The sequence below is a fragment of the Terrapene carolina genome, unplaced genomic scaffold (genome assembly GCF_002925995.2).
Source record: "Terrapene carolina triunguis isolate 2854851 unplaced genomic scaffold, T_m_triunguis-2.0 Scaffold210, whole genome shotgun sequence".
NCBI lineage: Eukaryota > Metazoa > Chordata > Testudines > Emydidae > Terrapene > Terrapene triunguis.
In genome coordinates, this window is record NW_020664561.1 from 30,117,811 (window position 1) to 30,131,972 (window position 14,162).

The following is a 14,162-nucleotide window of genomic DNA, read 5'->3' on the forward strand; positions in this document are numbered from 1 at the left end:
TCCCTTCTGCCTAAAATATTCTCAAATTAATATAAAACTATATGGTCTGTTACTGGCAGACGATTACTAAATGGAGTACATTGCACAAACTGGATACAATTTTGGTTTAGTCATGTATTCCTGATTGACCAGGATTAGTTTATAGCCTTTCAAAAATGTAGGACCTAATTTGCCATGGTCTCATACTTCTGTTCTGTAGTACCTTTCCCTGTGAGTAGTCCTACTGTAATGAATAAACCAGATTGGTAAAACCCATGGGAGAGGCACAGAAGGTCAAGTAGAGTTCCACTTCTATTTTCTTATTGCTGGAATAAGAAACATTGATCCAAGAGGATCCACAGGAGGATGAGATTACCCACACAGAGGTCACATGCTCCCATACCAACTGGGAAGTCCCAGCCTTTCCCACCCCGCTCCCCACAGAATCTTGGCAGTATGGCTCCAAAGGACTCCCATGGCTGCGGCTACTCTCAGGTCCCTAACTGTGGAAGGAGTTTTGTCAGGAAGGTAGCAGTAACAGTCTAAGTCCATGTTAGCTTTCCTAGATTATTTTTGCAGGCCCACTGGGATTCTGCTCCCCACATGCATAACCCATCTCTGGTCCAGGAGAAGGAGGTGTGCTAATGATGCCACAAAGTCAGTTGACCCATGCCTGTGCAGGAAGAGAAAATTCATGCCCTTTGTGCCTGGATCTTGCGAGCACAGTCTAGACCAATGGTGCTGCCCTTGGAGTCTGGCTGTGCTCAGTGAGAGTCAGGGTGGCAGAATCAGGTCTGTGATTTTTTTTCATCACAATTTATTTAGCTTACTCATTTTGCAATCTTACTGATGCTGCCCTATGTTAAACAGTGCCATAGCCACAACTCACCAGAATCTTATCTTTAAAACGGTTTTCATTAACTCGGGGATGAAGTACAGGATATGAGAGGACAGAAAGTAGGGACTTTGAATTTTGGAATGTTAGACATCCATTTTGAACATGCATGCACATATACACACATAAAATCACCATCCAGACAAATTTACATAAATTAAGGAGTCAGCAGAAAAATAAAATATTAAAATTGTATCAAGTTGCTATCAAAGCAGTAAAGCTTTTCTGAAGGCTGGCCTGAAAGTCTGAAAAGATCATAGAGATTTTAGGGCTAATTGTATACTCTTTTCAGAGCTAGAGATGACTGAGAAACCTCTAACTTATTTTGCTTGTAATTTCAGGGGCCACCTGGGAAAGATGGCTTGCCGGGGCACCCAGGACAGCGGGGTGAGACTGTAAGTACATTGGTTCTACTGTTTCAGGCTGTTGAACACCTGCTTAGTTCACTGTGATCTTTAAAAAAGTTGTCAGTTAATAGTTAGTTCCATTGCTTTATACCGAAAATTGCAGGAAAAAGTGAGAGGCAATTTTTTTATTGGTACCTAACTTTGTTTATAGAAAGCAAAAATCCGTTAAAACTCAGTGGGGGCAGATGTCAGACAGCTTAATTTTTTCTTCATGTGGTAAGGGTGAGATTATTTCTGGTTGTTCCCCGTTAAATAACATCAAACTGATCATAAGTATACAATAGATAGTGAGGCAACATAATACTCTGTTATCAGCTTTGAAGAAGACATGTGAGGAACAACATAATATTTGCCACTCTCACTGAGAGCCATGTAAGAAGGCAGAAAAAGTATTAGTGCCAGCCCACTAAGAACTTGAAAGCTAACAATTTAGAAAAGTAGAAGAGTGATTGAGACAAAAATACACAGAAAACCATATAACAAAACAAGAATTGTTTGGGTTTCCTTACTTGAAGGATATCTCTATAAACATGTTGTACATTGGAGAAGGACTCTATGCATGTTGCATTATGAAATACAATCCCACTGAAATCTAAAGAAATAAAATGGTCAATTTTAATGAAAAATATTATTTTGATCTAAATTATTTACAATTACTTCTTTAGCTCCAAGTACAATTGATTTATCATTTCACTAATTAGGATGCATCAGCTGCTTAAGCAGACATTGCTGCAGAGCTCTTTATTCACCTCCACAAATGTGGAAAATACAAAAAGCTTACTTACTGAACCAGAATTTCCTTCTTATTTGTTACAGTGCACTCAGCTTCATATAGCATCCTTCATATGAACGGCCACAAGAATATTATGAGAGTATGCTCTGCTTGCTTATATGCACACATGATGGGATAGTATAAGGGCTTTATTGTCATGAGATTGGGATGAATGCACACATCAGTTATCCAGGCCATACTGAATGAGTGGTCTGAGAACAAAAAAGTAAAGGAAGTTTGTGAAAGAAGTAATGGGCATCAAAGGAGATCATAGCAACAGAGAATAGACAGCAAGAGCAGATTTGTTAATGGCACAGGAGAAAAAAATAGAATTACCAAATATGCTCAAACACGTCTGTCTTCTGTAGAGGTGGAATCAGTAGATGTTCTCAAGGCATTTTCACTGAATATGGGACCAATTCAGCACTCCTTTCTGTCTCCTGACACAGGGAAAACTCCTGTTGATTTCAGTGATAATTTTACCTGCGTAAGGAATGCTGAATATGGCCCAAAGCCCATAACTAATGTGAGGCCTTTACGTAGGCAGGCAGTGGAGATAAAGGAAGATATATTGTAACAGGGTTCAGTCACCGCTGTAGCGCCTCCTCGTAGCTGGGTCTGGGGATCAGCTCATCTGGTCTAGCACTCCCTTCTGTTGCTCACTTGCCCCATGGTCCCTCTTGCTCTCTAGGACTCAGGGTTCTCGCTCTTCACCACTCAGCCCTCTAGCTATGTCACTATAGCGTCTTTCCCTTCTGGGGTAGCCAAGTCCCACCAGGCAATCTGCCAGTGTGCTGTCTCCGGTAATGTTCTGTAAATCCTGGTCTGTTCCACTTTCCCAGTGGCTGGTAGGGGAACCCGGGGCCACCTGTTCCAGCCCGGGGGACCCTATCATCAGCAGCCAAGGTCTGCAGTCTCAACCCCCACTGTTCTTTCTCTGGATTTCTTCCTACTTTGCCTTCCACAGGCTTTCTTCCCTGCAATTTAATCCCTTCCTTCGGGGATAGGATCCCAGGGCTTTTGATATCCCTGGCTTTCCTCCTATCCACTTCTCTGTACCCAGAGAGCAACTCCAGACTCTCTTCCCATGGCCCTTTTCTGCTGCAAACTTCCTGGCTTTATACCTCATCCAGCTTCTCTTCTGGCTGGGCTTTCTCAGCAATTAGTAATTTATAAATCCAGCCTGACTCTCCCACAGGTGCTGCCTATAAGGTTAATTGGCCCTATCTGAGCCACCTTAACCCTTTCAGGGCTGGTGTGGATTGAACACCCTATCACAGGGGTGAAGGATGCAGATATATACTGGTGTGAAGGGGTGGTATGCTGGACTCCATATGGTACAGCAGTGAGTTCATTCTGCTGAGGCTGTGCCAGTCTACACCTCCTCCAATGCTGAACTACTTTGTAAAGGCACAATTGAGCCCTTGGACTGGCCGTACTCTAAATTGGGGATTCCAGAGAATTTGCTGACTAGCTTTGAACTGAGGTCTATAGCTGCTTACTAGAAACCACAGATTTTGCCAATCTTCTGGAAGACTGTCCCAATGACATTTGCCTTATATTCTCCTTTACATTTTCTTCATCATTTCAAATTTTCACTATTTCCTTTTTTCCCTATGCAGCCCTCCTGTCCCATCTCTATAGGGGGGGAAAAAATCACATCTTCTCTGGATCTGTGTTTCATTCGATTTTATGTTCCTTCCACATCACCTTCCCCCATACTCCTTAATCTCCCATCCATGCCTTTCTTTACATAGTCATTTGTCTGTCTTGGCTATGAGTTCATAATATATGTGTCTATATGTATTTTTAGCTGAGTTTCAGCAATATCACTCATGCATTCAGAATCACCTAATAAATTTTACTGAGAGATAATTGTAGAAGTGACTGGCATTTCTTATGATAGCTCCGTAGAAGCACAGCTGAGAATGACTGGAAAGGACAGAGCTTTGAAAATTTCACATGTAGGTATACACAGGAATAATAGATATCTCCATATGTATTCTTGAAGATGAACCCCTAACATGGAGTTTCTCTCTCACCTCTTCAACACAGATTTGAATTTGGCTCATCTATACCTTGCCATGTATAACTATGTATTATATATTTCATTCCACAGGGTTTTCAAGGCAAAACTGGACCCCCAGGCCCTGGTGGTGTTGTTGGACCCCAGGTAGAGCATTTTAAACGTTATATCTAACTATATGATAACACTGTTTAAAGATTGTTTTATGGCTAATGTAAAGAGCTATTGTTCGTGAGTATATAATATACACTGATGGACATGTTAACTCCTGCAGTACCCAATTACTTACAGCAAATTTAGCAAAATGTATTTAAGCAAGAATCAAACTCCACAAAAAAACAAAGACATTGGGCCTGATTCTCCACTGTAATTCATCACCTGTAGTCATTTCAATGAGTGCAAAGTAGGTGTTCTCCAAGAGTTAAGAATGAAGAATAGGACCCCTTACTTTGAACTCTTTTTAGAAAGAGCAAATAACATATTGTGTTGTATTATTTTAGATTGAAGCATTTTGATTATTTTATAGGGTTTGGGTGAGGTTTACTTCATGATCTTATTTGATTATACTTATATAGTTACTTCCTTTAAGTGGTCTTCATGACACTAACCCTTTCCCTTACTACCTATCCTATTTACCAATAGCCATACAAGAGGTTAGCAAAGGCAAAATTGGAGACAAAGTTAATAGAACACAGGCACTGCCAATCTGAAAAACAAAGCATACTAACTGGAAAGGGGCTGGACCACTTAAGAAAAGTTTAAGTATCTCTTACCACAGGCAAATCTATCATGGTTCAGGAGACCCATTATCCATGTACCACAGAGCCCCCGTAAAAGAGAAACCCAAGGCCCGACTTAAGAGAGATTTTCCAGAAAGAATATTAAATTCACCCAGGGGATTACAGAGGTTTAACTTTGTTAATCATTTAAAAAAATAGCATTTTCTATTGGCCTCCAGAGTAATTGACTGGTCAAATAGGTAGAGATATTGTTGAATATATCTTATAACCACTACTAATGACATTTGCTGAATAATATATTCCCCATTTACTCATTGACCAGAACCAGAACTAGTATTAACACATTTCACAGCATATACTGCCAAGACACAACATTTCTGTAGAAAATGGTTTTACTTTCCAAACTGTGTTTAGGGATTCTTTTTAGAAAAACACAAAGAGGGGAGGGCAGAAAGTTCCATTAGAGATACAAATTACATAGCTTTAACTAAATCATTTAGAAACAGACCTTTTTGTAGTACTCTCTAGTTAATTACAGGTGGCATCTGAGTCTGTTTGATGCAACAGTTCTCTTCTGTTCCATCACTTCAATTAATCAAAACAGCATGTGTTTTACTGAGTGTGATTTTTGCTTCTTTGTTTAATTTCAAAGATAACTATTCAGTCATAGGCAAATATTCCCTGGGCCCACTGTTATTTCCAGGACTGATACTGGTTGCATTTGGTTTCCATATGGATCTTTCCACACTTGCTTAAGTGTTAGCATCCACCATCACAACTCATACTAACAGAAAATGCACTTCTTGGGGCATAAATTATACCATATGTGGTATTATCTAGTACACCAAAGTAACATTGTGAATCAATTAAAAATGGTAATTACAATGTTTAGCAATCAGAATTATAAAACCCTTCTGAAAATTATTATTACTGCCTATTCTCACCCTTACTTTAGAATCAATACTGATTCGCAGAGATTCTCTCTCTCTCATTATACTTTGGAATTGAGCACCAATAGGCAACCAAACACCCATGTGATGATATCTGGCAAACTTTTATTCTTCTCAAAAGCACTTGTCATGAATACAGTATCGTAACTCATCACCACTTAAATACAACAAGTGCAAAAAAGCTAGTGGATCAGGTCTTTGATCCCTGCATCTGCCTTTCTGGGAACCCTTGCATTCTCTCCATGGGAGGTTTCAGTGGATCTGCCTAGCCGCCCCTCTCTATATTTTTCCAGGAAGATACTACAGAACAGTGCTCCATGGCAGACAGAGGGTACGAGACCTCTTGTCCTCTCTCCAATGTATCAGAAATGCTGTGGGGTTCAGGCCTTCAGCACTTGGGAAGCAGGGCCATAATTGCAGCCCATGGAAACTCACACATGTATCTGCAGCCAGAATAGGGTTTGAGCTTTATTATTTAAGGATTAGACTATTTTGTAAACAAATGTTGTCTGCAGGTGAAGGTGAGGATTGCACATTTTCCAGTGGTAACTGTGGTGACATCCCAGATCCTAGGAACAACTGAGGGTAGGAGGAAGGTTGAGAAAAAGTGGGGAACAGATTGCCCACAAAAAGCCAACCAAACAAAAAATTTAATTTGTTAGGGTAACTGATGTTTAACTTCTGTTCTTAGGGTCCTACTGGTGAGACTGGCCCAATTGGTGAAAGAGGTCACCCTGGTCCTCCAGGCCCGCCAGGTGAACAAGGCCTCCCAGGCGCTGCAGGAAAAGAAGGTGCTAAGGTATGGCATGGCTTTTGGAAGGAAAGTGTCACACAGAGATAGATGGGATAAATGTTTAAAATCAGATACTGTTCATAACTGTAGAAAGTATGGCATAAAATAGGCACAGACACATTTTTCCCCAAGGAAGGTCTCTTCAGCAATTAATTAACCTTAGACTGGTCTTGCAAAATTCTACAGGCCCACATTAATTAATTATTAATTTCAGTGGGAACAAGGATAGCCATTAATTTGTTTAAGACCAGCAGTTTGCATAGAACCTCCCTTTTAGTGTGGGAGATTGTACATAGACAACCTGTTTGCTCAGGTCAAGTTGGAGCTCTGTACTGGAACTCAGGAACATATCTCTGTGTGGCACTGGCCACATTGTAGAATTTCAGTTACTCTTTCGGTGAAAGAGGAAAAAAAATTAGAAAAAATATTTACATTGATCAAGAAAATAGTATATGATTTTATTCAGTTATTCATTGTAGATAAGAGAGTAACTTCCTCCATGAATGTTTCTTTAAAGAAACTATGATAATATTAATAACTTTTTGTTTAAATACCATAACTAATATATATTACTTTTTAAAATTTGTTGTAATACTATTGTGCTCACATACCATGGTGATGAGGGCCATAAAGTACTTGAATAGCTGAATGGAGAGATGGATGGATGGATGGTCCTTTTTTTTTGGTCATTGATTATAACCAGAGTCTGCTGTTTCATTATATGTGCACTAATTAGTAAGGCTAAAATTTTGCCACAGATATTTTAGTAAAAGTCACAGACAGGTCATGGGCAATAAAGAAAAATTCATGGAAGCCATGACCTGTCCCTGACTTTTACTAAAAATATCTGTGACAAAATGGGGATCTGCGGGTCCCCACACTGCCTGCAGCGGGGAGCTGCATGGTAGGTAGGAGCTCCAGGGCTCCCTGCTGTCTCCACCAGCTAGGGGCTGTGGGGTATCCCTGCCACCCCCAGCTCCAGGGGTCCCCCCGCCAGCCGCAGAGGCCAGGAGCTGTGGGGTACCTCCACCGCTCATGGCAGCCAGGAGCTGTGGGGTACCTCCACCACACACTGCTCTGGCGGACCACGTCATCAGGAGCTCAGGGTTCCCCCCGCCCCAAATTGGCCATGAGCTGCGGGGTTCCCCACTGCCTGCGGCAGCCGGGACCAGCAGAGTCTCCCTACCACCCACAACTCTGTGGGCCCCCACCACCCGCCACAGCAGGGAGCTTGGGGGTTCCCCCCGCCACCTGTGGTGGCTTGGAGTGCCAGGGGCCGCCAGAGGTGGCAGGGGTACCCTGCAGCTCCTAACCGCCGTAGGCTGAAGTCACGGAGGTTGCTGGAAGTCACAGATTCCGTGACTTCTGCCACCTCTGTGTCTAAAATTGTAGCCTTAGTAATTAGTAACTAACATTTGCAGTTTTTGAAACCTCTGCATTTTCACAGGGTGACCCAGGCCCTCAAGGTATCTCTGGAAAAGATGGACCGCCAGGTCTTCGTGGTTTCCCAGGAGAAAGAGGCCTTCCAGGAGCTCAGGTACAGTATAAACACCAGCATAGATAACTGTGGGTACAGTGTTTATATAGTATCTGGAGAACAATGAATTAAGCTATTACAGGAAGTTTTCCACTGTGCTTGGAAAATGAATGCAATACGAAAATACCAAATGGGCACCCCTGAGGGTTAAATTCAAATGGCTATCCATTCACTGGTGGTAATTTATTTTTAAATCCTTCATATTAAATATGTTGCAAAATAAAAAAAACTGTTTAATTTTTCAAATGGAACAACATGCTTCTCTCCTTTTTCAGGGTCCAACTGGTCTGAAAGGAGGAGAAGGCCCACAAGGCCCACCTGGCCCAGCTGTAAGTAACCATACCAACATTATGAAAATACAAATAACCTCCATTCTGAGTCTTCACATGCTGTTTTGTTTTCATCAACACAGATTGTAAAACAGTAAGGAAGCTCTGTCATTCACATCAATCAATAGTTATTTTCTACCAATTGCATGTACTAATGAGCCTATGTACATAAGGAATGTATAGGTATAAAAATATCTGAAACCTGCTGCTATCAGTAGGTGCAAAATTGACTTGCTCCTCAGCATTGCCCAGCTAGACTAGTCATTAACAGGCATAAAAAAAATCTTTACCAAGGAAAAGCCACAAACTGTGGATGTAATGGCCAGTCTGGCTGATGTTACATTCCCTTTGTATAACTCCTGTGCACCACAGGTCTGACCCCTATAACTTTAATGGATTTTGCTTTGCTATTCAGAATCAAAGTTTGCTGTTAAAAGGTTTTAAGCCATTGTTGTGAATCATATTCACTACTGTCTTGCTGATTTTTCAGTCTGACCACTTAAACAATAATACCAATATAGATGTGAATTTCCATTCATCCTAACAAGTTAAGTAGAATTTTTTTTTAGTTTTAAATAAGACTGCGAGAAAATTGCAGTCCGCAAAGACTACTAAATGATAACTCCTCTGTGCACCCCATGTTTTCTGGCATTTCTACACTGTGGAGTTACATCACATACTGTGTATTTATTTCTCTAATTAACTATTGTACAACTTTTTGTTACTGTCTGAAATAAGAAACATCTGCAGACTATTTTGGCAGATTCAGTTGAGATTTTTCACTCAGTCTGCAGAACTCAGCAGATAGTTAACTTTACATCACAGGCTTTAAGGAATGGGTCACATTTTAATCTCTGTTGCAGAAATTATTTAAAATAAGTACCATGGGTGATATATTGCCAGATGTACAAAGGCATTAATGCTGTCACATCTAAGAAACTGACCTTTCATTGAAGAAATTTACTTTTCTTCAGTGAAAGCTTAAATTTTCAGGGGGAAAAATGTAGAAATACACGGTGCATGCCAGGCTGACCCAGCACACCCCCCATGCAGGCTGGCGCGGTGTTGTAGGTGAGCCCTTACTTGATTTTTCTCTCTCCCAGGGTATCAACAAGTCCAAACAGCCCATTAGATGCTAAAGGACACCTCTTTATGGAGGGTATCATTTATCAACATTAAAAAAAACCCATCATAGAACATAAACAAATCTTTCACCTCATCATCTCAACTGAGGGACTCAGTCATTCTTAGACCAGCTGACCTCCCCCCCCTTGAGTCCAGTTCTCACCTCTCCCCCTGGTATTTTCTTGGTTCCAATCCCTACCTCTGGTGCTAGGCCTCTTGCCCCTACCAGAGTAAGATCTTTCTCTGGACTCACAGGTCTGGGGAGGCCCATCTACTGTGACTCTTCTTCAGGGGCGGTGAGTGATCCTGTCAGGACAGGCCTCTAGCCAGTGTCTGGGAGACCCTTGGCTGAGAACCAGGCCCTCTTGGACACCTACTGACTACAGCCCTCCATCTAGAAGTCTCTGCTTTCTAGGATCATTTCTTACAGGCTCCCCATTCTCATGGGTTCCTCAGAGAGCTCACCTTCCAGGCTCCCGGTTTAGGCCTGTCCTGGCAACTCCTCTCCACGGGTGCTTTCTGTATCCCTTTGGAATTCCCCTGTAACTGAGCTTGGATAACCTTCATTAGCTACAGGTGCTTGTTTACTAATCAGCCACCTGGGGCCTTCATAAGGCAGTCATGGGCAAACTGGGCCCAAAATTCCCATAAAGGGCAGCCGCCCTGTGACAGACCCTAATAAAAATTCATAGAACAATGATGATGAATGCCATTAAAATTCCAGGAAAGAAACATAATGGAATTCCTATTTCAGAACCCAGTCATGCTTTCCTTGTATCTCCAAACTGTCCACTGAAATACATGAAAGTTTGGATTGTGCGAGGAATGGAGGAGTAGCACATAAATATCATCTCATAGTTGTTTGTTTTAGAACAGTGATGCTCAGTAAAATTATTTAATGATTATTAAACTGTTGTATCACCAAAACCAACCTTTGCCATTATGACCTTGTTTACACTGGGCTTTGAAATGTGTAGGACTCTGCCTAAACACAGTGAATCTGGTGTTAAATATGGTTTGACTGGCTAATGTGTAAACCAGTGTAAAAGCATTTTCTAAAACCATGTTTATACCTAACTATGACCTAGGTATTTACCATAAAGTTTTATTTTTCCATTAGACTTATTACCAACCTAGGCATAAAGCAGATTTGCCTGCCTTTATGACTGTAAAAGTAATGACATTTTACTCATTCATCAGAAAGATGTGGGCCTGTAGAATTTTGCAAGACCAGTCTAAGGTCAAGAGTTTTTTGTATCCCCAAGTGTGTGTTTTATGTTTAGGCTTTTACTTTCTACTATTGATCTCTCCATCACATCTTGTACTGTAGTTCCTGGGAATTTTGAAATGAAAGGTATTAAAATAGAATACAGACTTTTTAAATTGCCTAATTTTCTGCTGTCATTTTTATGCAAGAGCACTCTATAGATGCAAAAGCTGGTACACTTATGCTCAAATGAGCAGCATGCAGTTCTTGACAACCATCTGCTTATTGCACTTCTCTCTCTTTCGGTGAGCCCAGGTGGAAAAGTAAATTGACACAAACCCTTTCTTCAAGGGAAAAAGTAATAGAGGAACTGAAAGTATATGTGTTTTGACAGTAAAGTTCATGTATATTCTTACAATTTATATATTTTTAATGCTTAAAAACAAAACATATAAAGAACTCCTAATTGAAAACTCTTGGTTTTGGGATATCCCTAGGTTTGGGAAAGTGCTGCAGTAACATTTTTGTGCACTAATTCTTTCCTCTAGAATGTCATCAAGAAGTAGCGTGATAGTACTTTAATTTTTAGCTTGCTTTTGATATGTTCAGTTCCTTCTTTCCTTCCCACCATGGTATATAAGCACATTCCTCAAGGAACTGAAACAAAAAAGCCCCAAAATAGGAACCTTACTATTCACCGTGTACAACAACAGCTTTTGCTCACAATAAGTAATATTTAAATTCCTGGTTATATTCACACCATATAATTTCACTACAAATATTTCACTCTTTTCTAATATACACTCAGTTCTTGTAGGTAGACTATTTAAAGAATTCAAAGTTTTGACTACCAAATTTTCAACCATAATCTGAGCAATCTGAAATGGCTGCTAGAGACATTATGATGTAATGGATGTTCTAGGCAGGTAATAGAAGTGGTGAATATGGAGGAAAAGGGAAGTCTTTGTCAAAGGTTCAGTTACTTTCTCAGACCTTCAGATGGGTAATTTCTGGCCCTGGAAGGCAGAGACTACCTGAAGCACAAATAGAATCAAACCCCACCCACAGATATCCCAAATCTCAGAGAAGGTCCTAAACTTTATTAGACTGATTTTGTATCTCTGTAATTATTAATTATTAATTTTGGAATTGGCTGGTAGTTAGAAGATATAAGGATGCACCTGATATCATGGTGCCACATGTATTTATCTCAGGGCCACAATGAGACCTAGAGCTTTATCTCACTGCTGTCTGTGGGAGTTGCAGGGGAAGATCATTGGCATAATATGGCCCTAAAATAATTTCCAACCTATTTTAGGCAGTAGGGCTAAACACACAGTCAGTCATTTCCCAAGGGAATGCTTGCTCACCATACAAAATAGGAAGAGGATTAGTCCCTGTGGAGGTCTCTGCCACACCTGCCAACACTGACTGCTCCCAAATAACAGGAATATACAAAATCATAAACTCTGTACAGCTGCAAGTTCACCGCAGTGAATGACCATTTCAGAACACATTGCATGCTAATTGCTGTGCTTAGGGTGAACTGGACAAAAGAGAGAGATGCATGAATACTCCATAGCAAGATGTTTTCTTCTTTTTTCCCCACTGTTCTATCTGCTCTTTATCTTCCAATTGGTAGTGTTCCTCCTCCCTCTTTCATGCTGCTGCAAGGCATGCTGAATGCTGATGAGAGAAAGCTCTTAGGAAATTCAGGCAGTCATTCCTCATTAGCTCATTTGGGTATTGGATGTCCAGGTCATATACTGAACCAGTCAGATATAGGCTATCCAGTTAGTTATGTTGCCAGAGTCGGTGCTATCTGCCTCTGTCTGATAATTTCAGTCATGAGGCTGCTCACTTTAAATAAATGTGCTAATTAAGAAAAAAATATTGTTACTATGACAAAATATGTATATAAGTGCTTTATATTGCATGGCACTTCACAAAAAGAAACAGATAAAGGTACATTCATTAATGAGCTTACAGTTCATAAAATAAATATGAGACAAAACCTTGGACAACCATTCAATAGAGGAAACAAAGTCAATATCTTTATGGCACCTACCCCAGGTTATGGGCAGAATCCATACACTGACATGCCTAACTTTTGTGAAATGAAAATCTAGTAAGAGTAGTAAAGAAAATGTATGCAAAATAACTGTAAAAGATGGCTGTGGGGTGGGCAGGGTAGAAGAGCTACCAGAATTCCATGAACAGGTTCTATAGATACCAGCACAGTGGCTGCCATCTGGTGTGTTAAAAAAAAAATCTGTTTTTTCCCCCCAGTAGTGTCACAGTCTAGAACTGAGGAGACCTAAATGTGTTTAGATTATATCTGACAAGATCACAGACCATAGTGGTATGGCTGCAGGCTAGCGAATGTTTATTGTTATATTCATTGAAGCCTCAGGAATCAAAATAATAGCGATAGGAATCTCATTCAGGTTGCCGAGTTAACCATGCAAAGAACCATCATTTGCTCACCAGGCAGGATACACACGTGTATGGTCCCTGTACAAATACTGTCTGAACAATCTTGCAAAATAAAATCTTCTTAAAGATAATATGTAAAAAGATTTGGAGCAGCCACTGCCATCACAGTGCCCTGTTCTGCCACCCTTCTCCATATAGACCTTATTGTGAGAATAGTGCCAGAGAAATCAGTAGGTTTGCTCCTGAGAGAATGGGTTCAGCATGGGTAAGAGTAACACAATGGGGCCGACAGAGAAGAAAACAATGTGGCATCACAGGATACCAGTCCAAGAGCTAGCAAGGCTCAGTCATGCTTAATTATTAGAATATTGAAAAGATGAGGCATATTCAGAGTATCAAGGCATCCTCCTGGTGCAGTTGCCATAACTTATTCATTCTAGGATGTACCATGGCACTTCCAGTCTCATTAGACCAGGGATGGGAGAATAGCATTTGCTTTAAAGTGTTATAGACCACTGCACAAGTGCCAAGCTGAGAAGTTAAGGAGAGATGCTGTCGTAGCAAAAAGATCTTCAGCAGTCCTCAAGTGAAATATCTAAATTATTTAAAAGATGAAGGGTAAAAAGATGCTGTAGAAGTGTGTAGATTTAGCAATTTAGATGCAGAGGAAAGCTCTATAACAAGTCCATATTCCCACTCAACATTTTTTTCATTTACAAACTTCAGCATGCAGCTTATTTATCTTCCTATAAGTGTTTTAAGCAAGGCACAGACTTCACAATGCAAGGAGTTATACAAGGATCTCATTTTAATATTTAAAATGGAAAAAAAAATCACAGAGAGAAAGAGAACTCCTAGTCACAAAAGTTAGCTTCTGTTATTCTATATCCTATTACTAGACACCACAAACCACAGATCAATGAGTTCCATTCAATTGTATTTACAATAGCTAGACTTGAGTGAAGC

At 40.4% G+C, this 14,162-nt stretch overlaps 1 protein-coding gene across 5 annotated transcripts in view; it reads left to right on the forward strand.

Annotated features, from left to right (window-relative positions):
• The window catches only part of LOC112108480 (collagen alpha-1(XI) chain), a 221,790-nt gene that overhangs the window by 138,790 nt on the left and 68,838 nt on the right, over positions 1–14,162 (forward strand). For all 5 annotated transcript variants that reach the window (XM_026655480.2, XM_026655483.2, XM_026655482.2 and 2 more), the window contains 5 exons: positions 1,216–1,269; positions 4,173–4,226; positions 6,461–6,568; positions 8,010–8,099; positions 8,375–8,428. In XM_026655480.2, coding sequence (XP_026511265.1) covers positions 1,216–1,269; positions 4,173–4,226; positions 6,461–6,568; positions 8,010–8,099; positions 8,375–8,428 — 360 coding nt within the window. The remainder of the gene's footprint in view (positions 1–1,215; positions 1,270–4,172; positions 4,227–6,460; positions 6,569–8,009; positions 8,100–8,374; positions 8,429–14,162) is intronic.